Genomic DNA, 18,861 nt, shown 5'->3' with positions numbered 1-18,861 from the left:
AGCATTTTCTTTGTAGGCAAAGTGCACAGCACAAGCATGATGCCAGACTAAAGCACATAAATATTTGTAATTTATACTTCGTGTGCAATAATACTATAATGTATACTAAGAATAATTTCAGTAATATGTCAGGGTAATAAGTACTTGCAGGAGCAAAACATAAGCACACATTACTGTTTTTACATATTGAAGCTCAAATTAAGTTTTATGTATGACAAAAGTTATGCTCGAAGGCATTCTGTATGTACAAAATACGAATGGGTTTTCATGCCGCTCTTGACCAAAAATCATTTGACCCGTATCTGTGTATGTCAATTGACGTACACACAGGCATTCTGTATTTGTTGGGTACAGCGGTTTTAAGAAATGTTCATTTGACCAGAAATCACGGGACCAAATGTTTGAGGATAAACGGTGCCCACTGCCCATGTATCATGCCACGTTTCATTTACACATATTTTCTGCGTGAGTGCACACTGGGCTTATGCTGGGTGTTCCAAAGAGGTTCGTGTATAGTTACAGGAAAGTGCTGATTGCTTTTTGAAAAAGTGTCCCACTTTCACGAAAGTCATTGCGCCGGCTTGCTCAAAGCAAGCGCTGGTGGGGAGCTATCTCCACTGTCAACACACCGGGCAAGCGGCAGGCAAGCAACAATAAAATCTACATTGCTTTTTTGAGGAAATCAGTATAACCTTTGGACAACCAAAATGATTGTCAGCTCTTTGTCAATCCACTGCTGGATGAAGGCTTTCCCCCCAGGCCGTGACCGTCATGTGGGAAGTTATTTGACCGTTCTTCAAACACCCGAGTCGGTTTGGGTTTGGTGAAAGGGGGATAAATGAACCGGTTCGGACATCAGTCACCACCGACGTGTAACCAGGGCTATGACTTGTACTCGGGTCACCGGGTTTATAGCTTCGTGCATTAACCACTGGCTTGCCCTGGCTACTTATCTCACCATAACCCAATGCAAATTGAAAACTACGGCGAAAGCTATCAATGTGTCGTATGCAATCCGTTTTACAAGCGTATAGCTATAAAGGCTATTTAGGCAAACATAAAAAGGCGCTGACATTATCAGCCTTGCTATAACTTTGAAATGTCTCTTTGATTCAGCCTCGTCTGCCTGAAACAAACGTTTTTATAGACATGGGCATACCACAGATTTAAATTTTAGTAATTTGAGATTGATCTCCATTATCAGCCTTGCTATAACTTTGAAATGTCTCTTTGATTCAGCCTCGTCTGCCTGAAACAAACGTTTTTATAGACATGGGCATACCACAGATTTCAATTTTAGTAATTTGAGATTGATCTCCATTTAGAATGTATTCAAGATTATTATCTATCTCTCCTGATAAAAGATTGTAGATTAATATAGGCTGGTTCAAATGAGCAGTGTTATTTGGCATGTTGAAAAAAAAAGCTGTAAGTTTTTCCAGTCAAAAAGTTTTTTTTTTCAAAAAATGTCACGCTGACCCGCTGTGAGATATATTTATTTTTAAGCCCTACCGCAGGAAGTCATTTCATTTCATTGATTAAATCCCTTGGCTGGAATGGGCTTGAAGAACCTAAAGGAATGCTAAAACTTTGAACTGAAGATAGATAGATAAGAGTAAGACAACCGATACATACGACAAGGTGTCTGATGCAAGAGGATAATTTATTTAATATTTTTCTTCTGCAGTTTTTATTGAAAATGCAATATTGGATATCACAACAGTCTGTATGAAATCGAGGCATTTGAGAGAGGGTTGGAGTACTGTTGGAATTGTGAACTTAATAATGAATTAGCAACATGCCAATGCTCAAGAAGATACTATTTACTGTGTATACTGCCGACTTTTGACACGGATCAGAAACGTGGACATTGAAAAAGAAAATGGAGCGAAAAAAATTATACTGCACGGTAAAAAGTGCAACGTTTTGATCAGAACGTGCAAGTTCTAAGGCACCGTGGACTATCGTGAAGAGTGAATGGGCTTGGGAAGGATGAGGAACGGGAGTCGAGATCAATGGTTCTTATAACCTTTACTGCAGCCTTGCACCCCTTTGGTTCTCAATCGTAAAAAAATATTTAATGTTAATACATACATCGGTTTGAAACGAAGCAGGTGTACTTACGTGCCCGTATTTAATTTGTCTTTCGATTATTTACCTTCTAAAAAAAAATCTGCCCATGTCTCGCACCCCCAGAAAGGGCATCTCACACCCCCCAGAAAGGATATTGCGTGCACCCCAGGTTAAGAACCACTGGTCTAGATGAACGACAGAGTGGCAGTCCAGGAGAGGCTTGTCGTCGTCATGCCGAAGAGGATGATCAGTGCAGAGGTGGAGCGGCAGGAGTAGCGCGTGTGCACAGGAACCAGGTGGATCGTTGCGTCCACCCAGGGAGTATATCATCGGGCATGACCTATTCTTTAGGATACGTGTAACAAAATGGCGTACAATCTGTACAATGGCGTTTACCTATTTACTTGTACTTATTTGGTTGCTGTGAAGCCTGAAAAGTACGTGTTTTTTTAGCGGTTTAATGTGATTGGATGCTTAACAGAATCAAACACGTGGCGCTGTTTCGATAACGCAGCATCGTTACACCCGGCTTCTGGCCCCACGCTCCACGCGTAAGTCTTAAACGTGTCGGGCAAGCTTCTCCGTTACGCGTGTAAATTGGATGAGTGCCTGCGTGTTACGTCTGTTGATTTGGTGATGTGGGAAAATACAACGGGAGTGCAAGTGAGACCTCAAATCTGGCTGTCCCTTTGGTGGGAACAGTACTTTCTCAAGGGGTAGACATGGAGTTAAAACAGGTGATTTTTGTTAGACATCAGAATAAATGGTCCCAAACCTGGATTCACCCCCCCCCCTTCACTATGCTGATCCGTGAGGTGTTGCGTTTGCCGTTGGCATTGCAGATATGCATTTTTTTAAATTGCATATTGTACAAATAGATGTGTGTGTGTGTGTAAACAATCCTAGTCGGAGCATATCACCGGTTATGGATTTGTATACATTTATATATGGCAGTTTGACGGTGTACTTTGACATAAGCAATTGCTAGTTTTTATGCCTCTTCTTACAGCACCATAGACTTGCATCTTATACCAGACATAAAATTTGCAGACAGTTCAAAGACAGGGTTTTCACATCAATAGCTTTGACGCCCAGCAGACAATTTAAAGTCAATACCAAATAATTATACTCGTTTACTTTCAACTACAGCATAAGCATTGAGAAATGTAGCTGATGATTGACTTCTCATGAACCATATGGCTGTGAATAGCAGTGTTTTGCTTTGGAATTTATAAAGTTTCACATGTGTTGGTTTTGCCTGTTCTGTTGGTAAGCTTTAAGATTACCACCTGTTTCGTACACTTTCCTTTGTCTGAGATGTGTCCCAGTTTTTCTATTTATAGAGCTCCAAGTAATTATAGTTTTACGTGGGTTAGATCCGTGCCAGAGTGTATTTGTCCCTGCGAGATGAACCCAGTGACCCGAGTTTGATTCTCAGCTATATATGTATGTTGAACCTCTTTCGCATCGTACGCAGCCAACCATGCTAACATCAGCGGCAAGTGATATCTGTACTGGATCTGGGTTCCCACAGTTTCAGTTTCATTTATTTGGAATAACCCTGTGAGCCATTGGGCTCTTGATTCGGGTGCAACCGCAACAAACAATAAAATTCCAAGATACATTTAAATTTACCGTACGCAAATTGAAACATCCCCTACAAAAACAATAAAATCTTCCAGTAAAAGCACCATTTGGTTTATGCTGCGTACAAAAAATCTCCACTGTGTTGATCATGGGGGGTTTTTGACCATACTTCACCCGACAGCAGTCTGTAATGGTGAAGGGGAGCGCTCAGGACCCAAGAACACTTTGTTATGTCACCCAGATCGTCGTGCAGTGCACTACCGCCCCACTCCAAGCAGAGTATGTTCCAAGTTACCGCATCGTTCGCTTTCAGATGTGCTTCTGTGGCCATCTGGAGCTCTCTTCCTTTCCAATATTAGGAATCCACTGGAGCTTGGGCACTTTTAAACCATCTACATTGAAAATTAATTTCTTTTGAACTGCTTTTTGTGTTGGGTTTCTTGTCCTTCCCCCCACCCCCCGCACATCTGATTATAAGTTCTACATACATACAAGTCAAAATTAAGCATTGAGGTGATTCTCATCTCATGACAAGGACAAGTTTATGTGTAGGACATCCGCTCTTGACCGGTCTGCCCAGTGGTACTCATGTTATCGACCCTGGAATGATGATGGGCTGAGTTAACCCCCCAACCAGGATTTGAACTTGCGACTTTGTGAATGGGAGCCACTCACTCTACCGTTGAGAGTATGTCGGTCAATATTATTTGCCACTGGGAAAAAGTACACAGTTTTTTAGCTCTGCAAAATTGTGACATTGTATCATTCTATTGTGTCATTTGAAGCAAACGGACTACTGCAATTTACACCTTTTTAAACCACCTCTTGATAGATGATCGCAAGTGCTGCGGGTATTTTTGCAGCATATGAATGATTTCACATCAGAGTTTTGAAAATTACAAGCCACTTGCTGCTCTCCAGATGGCCACAATAAAACATGTAAAAAAACATCTGGGCGCGCGGGACATGACATTTGCAACAAAACAAATCATTTAACAGTCGAGAAGCTTAATTTGTTTTTTTGGTTAACACCGATATATTCCGTTTCCAGAATGGGGCTTGTTTTCACCGGGGAAATTGCACAACATCGATTACGGGCGGTGGTGGTGGCACACGTGTCCTGTCATCCAGCACCATTGTGGGGACGGTTGGTGGATCGCACAAGTGTTGTGAAATTTCCCTCCCGTGGGTTGCCATAGCCTGGCTGGCCAAGAGGAGGCAGTACAGCAAGTGGAGTAATCGCCACTGGTTTCCATATCTCTGGGGATTGAGTGTTGCCCCCTTGCGTGCGTGCATTTTCTCCGAGTTCTCCAGTTTCGTCCCACACGTGTATATACACTCAACAATTGACTGGAAACATCTTAACCCTTTCCCATTCCGATGACATACAAGGCCATGCGGGAGGGCGTGTGGCATAGTTTGGCACCAGCTATCCTAGAGGGCGGTCGTCCCTCTACAGTTCTCTGCGGTGAATACAATGTCTTTAGAAAGAAAAGCACTATGCCTCTCTTTCTAAATTGAAAACACATCTTTTTTAGAACTGCCTTTTGTGTTTATCCCCCCTATCCGCACCTCCGATTAGCACGGTTGGCTGCGTACGGTGCAAAATAATTTCAACATACATACAAATAAATTTACGCTAACTGCTTGTGCAGATGTCTCGGAATGGGAAGGGGTTAACAATGCAAACCCAATACAGGCTCTTCTCCCTCCACCCCCTAAAAAACATTCTTGTGACTCAGTGTGGCTTTCCTGGATTAAATAAGTAAATTTTTACATTTCATATTATTGTTGTTGGTATTTTTTTGGTAAACATTCCGCAAAGCTTAGAAACATGGAAAGTCATGATGGTATCTTTGTTATTTTCAAAATACACTTTCATTGGTAAACATGGTGGCAAGTCACTAGCAATATTTATTTTAAAAAGTCACTTGACTGAAATTTTACTTTGATGGCCAATGGGAATACATCTTCCAATCATATTTGTTCCCAATTTTAATTGATAGAACATTTCTGCTAAGGCTAGTCTTTTTGCATCGGGTATTTTGTTGTTCATCTGCTAACGGTGTCGCTATTTTCCTTTTGACAAATTGTGCTTTTTTGAGCGATATTTAGGAAGATCTTCTTCTTGGTTCTTTCGGTAAAGTCACGTAGAAGGGAAGTAATAAAATAATAAAAATAAAACATATTATGGTTATTTTATTACTTCCCTTCTACGTGACTTTACCGAAAGAACCAAGAAGATGAATCCCTGCAGTCACGAAAGCTTTAAATCAAAATTTAGGAAGATTTTTTTCCCGGCAATGACTCCCAAAGCCCTACTGACCCGATAAATGGCAATGCGAGCACAGATAAAGAATGAATAATTCAACAGAATCGCTTTGTTGTACATTATTTATAACCATCTCTTTTAATTGCTTGTATTTGTATTCGGATTCATTTTTTTTTACCCAATTGTGATCCGTGTTAATGTTTAGTTTTATTGAAGTAGACAATAAGACCGCGTTGCTCGATGGCCCCAAAACCTCATCGGCTACTGCAGCACACCTTCACCACGTATCTTTGGGGGCTCTGCGTGATTCACCCTCCTTCCCGTCCACTCCCTAGGAGCATCAAAATGACCTCCCGTGTGCAGCAAAGGGCAGTTCCTGTGGTTTGTTGAAAATGTTGGCTATTGTATGCTCTTTTAAAAATACGCTTTGAAATGTCTCTTTGACTGACATAATTATGCCTTTTATGCGCACACTCGGCAGGAATTCTAATTGTGCTTCTGTGTTTTGCTGTCCAATAGAAAACTAAAACCTTTCTTGTTGTAGAAGCCGAGGGTTATAACGTCACATACGTTGTAGTGTACGAAGTGTACAATACTTGGTATATCCACTGGAGGGCCCTGGTCTGGATACGTTTAAAAGACCCTATTTTTCATGACTGTCATGTCGACATTTCAGCTCCATGTTACATTCCCGTTCGCGTGAAATCGTACGTTTTAAGCATTTAAAAGCAATACTTCTAAATACACGTGCATTTATTGTGCAGCGCGTTGGTTAGCTGCATGGCTAGTTATCTATCTGGGTTATCGTCACTGTCAGCTTGCATGTGGTCAATATTTAAAATGCCACCTCTGTCTGTCGATGGCGTTTATCACCAGTTGTATGTAATATTTAGCTGTCAGTATGAAATGTACCACCCCGTCACTAGAACCATGCGTAGTTTACAGAGCTAAACCACTGCAGACTGTAGATTAACTCCTATTCAGACTGTTTATGATGCTCTTTCTATGCATGGTGCAACATTTATTGCTGGGTTTACCAATGAGAGCAAAGCAAAAAGGGTTAAATTGATATACTGCATTCCGTGAAATAATGCACTCTATTTACACAATGATTATGTAGATGTGGGAGTGGCGGCACAGTGCTTAGCGCACTGCACTATGAACCTCACAACCTGACTTCAGTTCCAGGCCACGGTTAACATATGTCAGACGCGATGCATGAACTGGTCTTGGGTCCTTTCCTTCCTTCGTACGTATGATGTAGCCAACCGTGCTAATCGGAGATCAGCTGGCGACTGATCAGTGTCGTGAATTATAGGCAAACAAATATCCGAAGACGAGACGTCATGGCTGGGCCTTCATCCAGCATACATAATATAATTTGTACGTTGATGCTGTTTTGTGTTACCATGTGAACTTGTCCAGTCGCTCGACGGTGTGCTCGTATTAAAGCAACCGTGGGCGTGGAGGCGATCGGCAGCTCCCGTAGCAAGGACAGCCGGTTCAGCGGGGACAATGAGAGGTGCAGTTTTTATTGGACGCTGGAATCATGAGAGGGCCCGACTGTGCTTGGGGAAAATGCTGCCATGTGATCGCAGTTAGAGGACGCCTTCTTCCTGCGCCCCCCCCCCCCTTTGTTGCCGTAACGCTTCGGAATCCGGTCGCGACTGTGATGTTACCGGTCGGCAATGCTTTATTCTCGGCCATGCCGTCGATCTCCTCTCACGATCCCGTCTCGTCGGCAAGCGGCGGCAGGGTTTTTGGTGGAGGATAAAGACTCTTAGGAGAATTTGCGCAGTGCGTTTTGACGACACTGTTCCGATGTGAACTATTAATGAAGTCGTGAATTGAAGATGGTTTGTTTAACCGTTGTGAACTCAAGTAAAGAGGGGAGCAATAGCTGCAGCTTTATTTATTTATGTTGTGAGACTGCATGATGATTGATTCATCATTCCGCAATTTAGGCACGTGTCATTTCTCTGTGATCATTTGGTAAATAGGTCCACTAATTGGGATTTAACAGCAATATCACTTGAAAATATGTAACACTTAGTCCCACTTGTGTGTATCACTCGTGCAAACAAAGGGAATCTCACACCGTGAAGTCAACCGTAGGACTTTTAACAATCCCGTTTTAGCCAACTGTGTAAGGCTTTGTTTATTTATAACGAGCTTTACTACCCGGCTTCGCCCGGGACTTGGATTCACCACGCCTGGCCGCCTTTGTCTCCCCAGTGGCGATGTTCACACACCAGTTACTCGTTTGAGGCTGAGTCGACCTAGGGGAGGCCCCGGACCGGTTCAAATAATCGTCACCGGTGGTGGCCGTGAGCGGGAATCGAACTTGGGTCGCCGGGTTCGTAGCGCAGCGCGCTAACCACTACACTACAATGCGTTACGCTTCCACATGCGCGGGTCACGTGACAGATTGGACCTCACAGCTCACTTGCTGTGCAAAAAACATATGCATTATTGAGCTCCCCCCCAAAAAAAACAAAAGTGGATTTTTATCATTTGTGCATGGTGTACAGTCTGGAAAGTACCCACATGGCAAATTTCAAGTTTGTTGCATGTCGGGAAGTACGCGAAACATTTTGAACAGACACACATAATCACAACTTTGCCTTTTATATATATGGAGATTACGAATATTCCCAATGTTACTTAATAAATTAGTTTCTCTATGTTTTTTAAAGTGAACCTTTATGGAATGTGTTAGTTGTACACCTCGCATACATTTAATCACATGTGTAGTCAGTTTTTTATTTGTTTATGTTAATTAGTGCGATCCCGAGCTTCCAGTGTGGTCCCTACATTAATGACAGTATTAAGAAAGTTGTTAATTGAATTAAGACCCTTTAATCACGACGATTCATCGGATCGACAGGAGCATGTGCATCGTCTCCCCTCTCCGATTGGCATTGGAGTGCAGAAAATTCTGCACCGATGTTTTCCCACTTCACAGAGATGGCTAATCATCGTTACCGTATTGTGACATCATTGTTAACCTGTTGCATTTGTATCGTATTGTCCGGTGTATAAGATGCTTCAGAAAATAAGACAGCCCAAGCGTCTGCCCAAGTCTCGATACACGAATGTAGTGAAACAAATCTGGCGTCGCACACACGCCGACTGGATTGTACCCCAACGTTCGCTTTAAAATACGGAGGGGAAAGAAGTGCGCGATAAGCTGGAGAATACGACGCGTTGATTCGTGTAACGATATAAGAACAGCTTCACACGTAGGCTTTCGCGACCAACATCATTTATAGTACAGGTTTTTTTGGGTTGGATCGTGTAAATATTTACGCGTAAACGCATGCGTTTGCGCGATCTAACCCTTAAAAACCTATATTATGGATGATATAAGCGCATACAAATTGTGCGTAAACCGCATGCGTTTAACTGCACATACCACTTATTGTGCTTTAAAATCATTCCCTTTGTGCGTAGGAGATGTGTAGCAAGTCTCTGCGCACCGCGCAAACTTTTGCGTCGTTGGCCAGCAATGCTTCTGTGTACAGTGGGGTATGGGAGCGGGCCAGGAGGCGCAGGACTTTGGCAAGCATCTCCCTTATGTAACTTACTCCGTACTGTTCCTAGTAAGGGCCCAATGGAGGGTTTGGCAGCCACCACCCCCGCTGAAAGTTAACAAACGCTGCCTAACCCCAATCTTCCCTACAGTTCGAATCGACGCAAAACTAGTTATACTTCTAGTAGGTTGTCCGCGTGGAGGAGGGCAGACGCTTAAGGAGTAATTTGCGAGAGGCCTGTGTACGCCCAATGGCGTACTCACCAAGCACACACCCTCGAGATATCGGCGCCTCCGATATTGTGAATGGTGAAAAAGAAAACCACCCCTCCCTCCCATAGTAATGGCACATTACCTAAGCTTGTAGTTGATCCTTGGAAAGTTAAAGTGGGGAGGGTGGCAATAGGCTGTGTCCAAGTTTTGTTTTCAGCATATTAAGGTTATTGATTAGGCTGGCGATTCCACAAGGGGGGGGGGGGGGGAGGTGTATTATTTAAAAATTCATAATGCTTTTAGGTGCATGTTCAGTGACCTACTTTTTTGAGGAAGAAAAATTCCTACAATTCTTTTGAAAGTGGTGCGTCGCCGCTGCATCTGGCCCCGGAAATCAGTGGTGCTTCGAACGAGTGCAGCGCGAACAAGCGCGCACACGTGGATGGAACCGTGGACCTGGCGTGTCGTCGATTTGCCGCTGCTCGCTTGCCCGTTGGAAACGATTGCCCGGGACTGTGTAGACTTCCCTTCTGTGTGGCCTGTTTGGAGAAGGCACGGCTACGGCCATAGTGTTCAGCTTCCTCACCCCTTGGGGATTCATAGCGCATCGTTGGTGTGGAACGGGTGGCACTCTTTTTAAATCCTTTATATTAAGTTCACTTGCTTGCTTGCGTGCTTGCTTGCTTGCTTGCGTGCTTACGACCGTGCAAATCTTTCGGTCGTTTTTTAACCCACTTCCCGTGATCCAATCGAGCTGACATTTTGCACACAGACTCGTTGTGCGTGACGATTTATTTTCGTGAAATTTTTTTCCTAAATTTTCTACATTTTAGGATTTTTTTTTATATTTAATTACCAATTGCTTAATGGTGGCAGGCAATCATCTGACCCATAGGTGGCAGCCATCTCAAGCCAGAGGACGAGAGGACTCTAGCCGCCACGCATATAAAGGATTTATAGTGAAAAACTTAGTTTTTACGGGTAAATTTTTTACATGTTCTCCCTTTGGCGCTGAGTCGTAACGTCATATATATATACCCTCATGTGGTCGATGTCTCTCTTCCGTCCTGATGTCATGAATTAAGTGGTGGCTAGAATTCCATGTAAAGTCATTCACATTTGTTATTTAATCATTTTTGAGATATATTTGATGTATCAGGCTTCTAAGAATTGTGCATCTGCACAATGTCTACACAAGGATAACAACGATTTAAGTGCTCTGTTTTGCTCAAACATGAGGGCTCTTAATAGGATTTGGTGGAGTGTCTTACATAAATCACAATATGTTATTGTGGTTGTTGTTTCAATGATGAAACTAGACTGTGAAAGCTCACCGTTTTTTCTCATTGTTGATTTGTAACGCTGGCCCAGGTACCGACGTCTCATCCTAAATATGCGATTTCAATGATATAATGCCTGGGAGTAATTTTGTAGTCATTATTTATATTTGGTTTGGTTGTTTTTATTACGCAATGCATGGCTTCTTAAGTCAAGGGCGTCACCAACCTTGGGAGGGTGTCAGACTGGGTGTGGATAGGGCCCATCTAGACCGAGATACTATCGTGATAACTGTCCTTGGGCCCAGGTCTTTATGAGGCCATAGTGTGGAAGATAAAGCGTGCGAGGGAGGGGGTGCTTCCTCTAGATTTTGTCACTGGTCCAGAGTAGTCAAGGATGCTGCTGCGTTTATATATGGATGTTGAACTTATTTTGTACTGTACGTAGCCAAACGTGCTAATCAGAGGTGCGGTTAAAGGACAACAAACTAAATATAAAAAGCAGTTGTAAGAAATCAGTTTTCAATCTAGATGATTTAAAAGTGCGTCGCTCCAGCGGCTTCCTAATATCGGAAGGAAGAGCGTTCCAGACGGCTGCAGAAGCGCGTCTGAAAGCGCGCGATGCAGTGACCATCTTTGTTCGATGGCCAGCTAAAAGCTGCTGCGAGGATGACCGGAGTTCGCGCGATGATTTATGCTCCTTGACGAGATCGGCAAGGTATTGTTATTAATTTATGGAAAGCACATCGTGTGCGATGAGTGTGACCTTGCAATGTATGCGTTCGACAACCGGAGACCAATGCAGCATGGCGAGCACCGGACGGTCGCGGTCGGATTTGGCAGTACCCGTGACGACGCACGTAGTGTAACGGTGAACGCAGTCGACTTGCTGTTCAGAGGTCGCCACTTTGCTTCGCTCTCCACGCTCCGCAGTTTAAATCTTGGGCAAGGTATGTTAGATCCCACCGCATCGCAAATTCAGTCGTATAAATCGGGTGCAGTTCGTTGATCGGGAGGCCGTGTGCGGCAGGGTAAAGTTACGGGTACTGCAATCTCTTCCAAGACGTATGACAACTTTGGAAGAGTAGGCCTAAATACCCTCTTTATGGACTTGCCTTAGCTCTCCTTCGTCCGTCAGGGGGGGGGGGGGAGGGGCCTTTTTGTCAGCAGTGGTGCGAGGAAAGAAATTGCGGGGATGCGCCTTCACCTTTAACAGAGTAGTCTGTGCGTAGGCCTCCTTGCGACGGCTTTGATTTCCAAATTTTACACGCAACCCTTTGTCGGGACATTTCAAGGTTGTAATTGCACATTTAGCAGTAAACAGCCGCACGCATTAGGTAATATTAATAAAATATAATAATCACTCAAATCCAGGAAAGCCACACCGAGTCCCTAGACCGAAGGTCCTGTTCAGAGTTTTCGTTTTAAGAAGTTTTCAGCCAGTTTACGATCGTTTATATGTGTGGGAGGAAGCCAAGGGGGCAACACTCCATCTCCGTACAGATGGGTGATTCGTCTACTTTCTGTACTGCCTTCTGACGAGCCAGGGTATGGCACCTCGATGCCCATGGTAAGGGAGTTTCACGACATTCCACGTTAGTGTGATTTACCAAGCCTCTCGCCTCCACAGCGCTGGATTACAGGCGTGCATAGCCGCCACCACCACCACCAAACTGCAAGTGCCAATACACTGCGGCCTTTGTTTTCTTTCTTACTCATTTATACCTTCTCATTCAAGGCCACTGAATGGACAGACTTGATAAATGTAATTTTATTTTTTTGTTTTGTATCATTTATTTTCGTAGCATTCTTGGTCCATTCACAAGGCAGTGTATTGAGTCCTTTTAAACCCAGATGCAATATCTTGGCTTAGGCGGTGACCTACATTTGAAAAGGTTTTTTTTTTAAGTCCTATGGTGCAGCTTGAGTCTGTGGATTGCGACATGTTTTTTCAGATTTTATTACCCTGTTTCCAGTGAAAACAGGAAAAGGTCTGAATGAGCGCTTCCGGTCATAGGCGAAGGTGGTGGGGAGGGGGAGCTTGGGGTTTACCAATGTTTACAAGCAACTTGTTGTATGCTGCGCACTGGCCAATGTGGTTACGTTATGTAATCAAAATTGGTATGCAACATGTAGCCGTGCGAGTTCCATAGATCATGTGCATCGAAAATTATTGCGTTTTTTTGAAACGTCTGCTTATATATTTAGAGTAGCGGTGCAGTGGCTTTTGTTAATTTATGTCATGCCTAACTTTGCTACTACTCTGTCCATTCAAAACAGAAACTGATTTTCAGCAACTGCAATGCACATGAGCGTGGAATTCCAAGCAAATAATATGGCCTAAACATTTCACTGTTTTCCACTGCTTTTGTTGTTTTAATTTATACTTTGTTGTATGATTGCTCGTGTTAAAATGTGTTTTTTGAGCCGTTAAAAATTACGTAAGTGCCTCTACATTGCGGCTGGCCTCGTGGTCTGGCAATACAGCTTGAGTCACAGTCCATGGTTTCCTGGTTCTAACCCCAACGCCACCATCTCCACCCTCTGTTAGGCGTCAAGATAAACACTGTTTGGACACAGCGTAAAACGCTGCAATGCCTGAACGCTTCTCTCACCCATTGCATTTTCAGAGGGGGGTGGGGGCACTTCTGCTGATAACACATAATCAGTTGCGAGGGCCACCGCACATTTGAAACCTTTGGGGTTTGACAGCACGACGGTGATGATGATGGGGGGGGGGGGGGTGTTTTCACGTGTTGTGTATTGTCGGGGGGGGGGGGGGGCGCACACGTCAGGGGCTGCACAAGAGGCCACCAGGGGCTGCCAGTGGCCCGCGGGCCTTGCAATGAACAACACTGCCGTGACACCTTTTGCAAGGCCCAGGTCATTGTGAATGGCGTAATTTGCCGTGCAGCCACGTGCTGCACAGAAAATTAAGCAAACGATGATGCCTGCAGAGCGATGGTTGTCATGTTGTCTATGCATTTGAACACCGTTGCACTTTTTCGTCTTTTAAAAGCCGCGCGTGATTAAATTAGTTAATAAATAATTTGGATTTTATCTTTTTTATTGGCAAATATTACGACATGGTAGATTTGAATGTGGACGTAACTATAAGCCAAGCTCTGCATGTGCTTATTTGCATTTTGATCTCAAATTGCCCTTCACCTTTCAGACAGGAGCTATTCGTGAACTGTTGCCAGCTATATTCGTCCAATGAAATCATCTGTAAAGACTCTGTATGGTGAAAGAGCTTTGGCAAAAAAATTAATTACATTTCCAGGGATATTGTAATACATTCTTCAGCCTGTCGGCATGAAAATAAATAATTATGTATTGTGGCTGTATAATAATAATCACCCTATGCCATTGTGAGGTTTTGTTTCTAAGGTTGGTGTCATGCTTCCGTACATGTGCTTTTTGTGTTGCGCTCATCATAATAATACAATATTTGATATCTAGATATGACCACAGCATATCAAGACATTTTCTAGAAACAGTGGGAATGTTTTTGTTCATGTCGAGAAGGGGGAGGCAGTCAACAACACGGATGGCAAAGGGAAGGGGCGTTCTAGACTACAAGGGGTAGCAGAGGAATATGAACACTTGTGTTTGTGGTGTGGGGAATGGTAGCGCAGTGGTTCGTGCATTGCAATACCAACCCGGCCATGGCTAATATCAGTGGTGATTATCAGAACCAGTCCTGGCTGTCTCCTAGGTCAACTCAGCCTTAAGTGCAGTGTGTAAATATCAGCACTGGGGGGGGACAAAGGCGGCCAGGCGTGATTCTGGCCACACCAGCCCACGTCGTGTGCCTTATCTGCCTTAACCAGGTGTTCGCTAACAGAACTTGCGCCAACAGTCTGCATGGTTGTACAGGCGGTATCTTTATCTCTTATCTGCATGTGTGGTGTGACGTCTGCAGTCCCACAAGAGGGCCTGAAGAGCCAGGGCTGTTTCGAGGAGATGCGGATCAGCTACATCCGGGAATTGAACCGGACCATTGCGCGGACGGAGAAGAATGCCGTGCAGTGTTGGCAGCGCTTCTACCAGCTCACCAAGCTGCTGGACTGCATGCAGGATGTACGTACAGGCTGTTTGTGTGTGCGTGCGTGCTTGTGTGTGCGATGCGGAGCGGTAGTGCAGCGGGTAGCGCGCTGCGTTACAAATCTAGCGACCCGACGTTCGATTCCCGCTCACGGCAACACCGGTGACGATTTTCTGAACCGGTCCTGGGCCTCCCCCCTAGGTCGACACATCCTCAAATGAGAACCTGGTGCGGTGTATAAACATCGCCACTAGGGAGACAAAGGCGGCCAGGGGTGGTGCTGGCCCCCCACCCCGTCATGTGCTGTGCTGGCCTTCACAAGTGCTTGCTAAAAGCACTTGCCCCAACAGTCTGTTACAGGCTACATGGGGGATTGTTGTCTTTGTGCGTGTATACGGGCACTGGATTTTCCACACTCGTGATTGTACACGATGTCTCCTTGGGCTCAATTGAATGCCACTCTATATAGCACAAGTAATGAACGCTTCCGCCGTTCTCCCATGTGACCTCGTTCAGGTGTTGCTTTTCTGAATTTCACAACAAACTACACATTTCCAAGTTCAGCGGTTTAACCCGATCGGCCGAGTTAATTGCCGAGTGTATTTTATTAGTCGGGCTCATTTAGATCATTGTAAGGAAGAATATGACGTGGATTTACCTCTTGTTTGCATGATATGCGAAACTGCAAACTGTACCAAGAAATACAATTGCATCAATAATAATGGGAAAGCTAACAGCCTATTACATTTCTTAGACTCCCCCTCGCCACCACGAAACGCCGTCTACCCTGTAGTCTCCACGGGCGCCCCACGGTGTAGTCAATCAGCATTTAGCGGCGGTGGGGGATAAAGCAGTGGGTACTCCAAGATGTCTGGTCAGAGTGCAAAAGTTGGTCAAAGAACCCTCTAGAGGGGCTGTCTACTGTAGCTTCCTCCAATAGAGACCTTTCTGCCAGCAAAGGCAGGCCAGGAATGCTACAGATGTCACTTGCCACTGATGTCAGCCATGGTTGGGGGAATCGTACACGGGTCGCCGGGTTCACAGCGGCGTATTTTAACCACTGTGTCATCCGTCTAAGCATTACATAAATTGCATAAAATTTATTTTCTTTTTAATTTAATAGCACTTGGCATATCTTTCCCGGTGCCATCCTTGTTTGTAAAGTTGTTTTTCAATATAAAATGCTAGCCAAGGCTTATGTAAAAAAATGCAGGGCCCATATGTAATGGGGTGCAGGGTCCTGTAAAAAAATCCCACTGTGTGGGCTCCACCCCCACACCTTCAAACTTAACCCAGAGGCATTAAGTCTGGCACCGTGACCCCCCAAAGGGCGGGGCCCTGGGCAGTCGCCCCGATTCGCCGTCGCCCAGGGACGGCTCTGCACACATGGCATCATTACTGTGTTCTGCAAGGGGGTCCGAGGTGTCGGTGGGGATCATAATTGTATAAACTTTGTTATATGCACATCCCCCTCTATCTACCCTTATTTGCATAAGCTCAGCTTAACGTACATGCAACATACTGCACGTGTATTTATAATGATGCTCCAGATAAAGCTTATCATTATCATGTCAACTGAGATGGTAATCTATTTCCCTGTAAATTATGCGAGCAATATTCACATACTCTGATAATTTCCAAGATAAATGAGTGCAGAACCTGGTTATCTGTACACACCATACCTTAATACAGATTGAAATATTTTTAAACCTTCTGAATATTGGGTTATTCCGGCTCATGCGTCACACTGAAACATGATTAATGTGCCTGTTGTATAAGGTGCCATGCAGTGCCTGTAGTTGAGGCGAACTACTTGTTGAAGCGAGAGGGCATATACATTGCTAACATAACATCATTAGTTTCCACAGTTCTTATGGGTTCAATTGAGGGCCTGTGCACCTTTGTGTGATCTGGCATCCATGCGTGACACGTACTACACTTTCTTCAATTAATATATATCCATCTGGGTCTAATTGGGAACCTAGTAAATGTAGCATCAACAGGATTGTATTTGTAGCTCTCATTATATTGAACCTAATTCAAAGCTGGCAGACAATTATTTGTAATAAATAAAATAAAACATATTTACCCTGCTCATTATAACGATCCTAAATGTTCATAAACATAACACATTTCTTTCACTGGGTAATAATACGGATACAAATTCAGGCACATCTTATCAGTATGCACAGTTACTAAACCTTATCAGTGACTAAAATTGAATTTTAATTTTCATCCGTGAAAAATTTGCATTTTTATACATTTTCGTTGTGCGGCAAATGAAAATGTTATACAGCGGTTATGCCTGGCGTTTTTCTAAATCCAGGAGAGATAGCAGAGGTTTGAATTGGTATCAGACAGACTGCTGCAGGCTACACTAAGCCTGTGAGTTTTGATTGTGAACCCAGTGGCCTCTTTGGAGTTTCTGCAACTCAAAGAAAACCCAGAGTATAGTGAACTGCCAACCTCAGTAAGCATGTATCTGTAAATGATCATTTGTGAACTGACAGCGAATGGCACGCACCCTGAAGGTTATGTTTATTACAGGTTATGTTAGACTAAGGTTACTTAACTTAATTTACATTATTGTTATGTAAGCTAGTGTTGCGTATATTGTAGGTTTACCAAAAATGGCATCTATGTTCTACAGTAAAAAAAAACTTGAGTTTGTAATTGGAGTCCTGGATGATCATGTAACTGCTACTATTTACAGATGACATCTGCATCTTGCAATTTGTTTTTTTCTATAGCTATTCACATAAAATATAGCACCAGGCAGCGATTGCATTTATTATACCGTTAAACATGTTCACAGTTAATTTTGGTCACAGCGGTGATTTAAATTTGTAGCCGTTGTAATATAATCCGAGTGTTTGTTTTGTTTTGCTTTTGGATATTCTTGACAGTAGGTCATTTGAATTAGTCATCTTTTAAAATGAGCGCACAAGTATTACGCATGCATCCCTAAAATGGTTCCGGAATTAATTTTAGCCAACAGCGATCAACATATGAGTTCTAAATAATAGAAGGTTATAATATGCTTGCTTTATTGGTTTCATTAAAAAGGCACGGAAAGGGTTAACACTTGAAAGTCATGGAAGCCACAATAATGTATTACTATTGACCATTTTATGTATGTATGAAATATCATTTCATCAAAATGAAAAAGTATGAGAGCATTGGAAAAATGTGGATTAATATTATAAACTCAATATAGGAATGCCACGGTTAATTTTACAAAGAATGTATACAGCGAATGGACGGGAATACAAATGAGGATACTATTCATGGCACAGAGGGACAATCTTGCGTTACATATTAGTTGAGACAAAGGAGTTAACGGGAGATTGATGGACACAACCTTGCGTATAATTACAGCTGCTGTATTCCTTAGGTTGATTAGTATTCACACATTCGGTCATTGTTTGACGTATGCCCGGCTTCGGGCTTGCAAATGGTTAAGCATTCGGCAGAGGCACAATCTGGGCTGGCTGCTGCTGCTGCCAGCAGGTCACGGTGACCCAGCAGGTTATTGCCAGCCCACAGGATCCTCTGGCACTCGGATGATGGCTAGGAATATGTTTTTTTTTGCCCTGAGGAGCCTCGCATAGTAGATTGCAGATGTCCACGAATACTTTCACGGGCTATGCCCCTTTTACAGACACGGAACACAGCGTTGTGTTTTTGGCACTCTTGCTTTGCGTGATGGTAATTTGAAAGTATTGACGCTGTTAATCCAGCCCTACTGTTTAAGAACTGCCGTAACACGGGTGCATTTTTGTTGTTGTGATTTTATAGCGAGTAGCAAATGATGTGAGCTTGCTTCCACCCAACATCCATAGCTGTCAAGAGGAAGAAG

At 43.6% G+C, this 18,861-nt stretch overlaps 1 protein-coding gene across 3 annotated transcripts in view; it reads left to right on the top strand.

Annotated features, from left to right (window-relative positions):
- Positions 1 to 18,861, top strand: part of NR3C2 (nuclear receptor subfamily 3 group C member 2) — an 88,766-nt gene that overhangs the window by 63,925 nt on the left and 5,980 nt on the right. For all 3 annotated transcript variants that reach the window (XM_061552405.1, XM_061552404.1, XM_061552406.1), the window contains one exon: positions 14,880 to 15,037. In XM_061552405.1, coding sequence (XP_061408389.1) covers positions 14,880 to 15,037 — 158 coding nt within the window. The remainder of the gene's footprint in view (positions 1 to 14,879; positions 15,038 to 18,861) is intronic.

This window comes from Lethenteron reissneri, chromosome 16 (assembly GCF_015708825.2).
Source record: "Lethenteron reissneri isolate LAM-NWPU_2019-01 chromosome 16, ASM1570882v1, whole genome shotgun sequence".
In the NCBI taxonomy this organism is placed as follows: domain Eukaryota; kingdom Metazoa; phylum Chordata; class Hyperoartia; order Petromyzontiformes; family Petromyzontidae; genus Lethenteron; species Lethenteron reissneri.
This window is presented reverse-complemented; position numbering and strand designations above follow the sequence as displayed.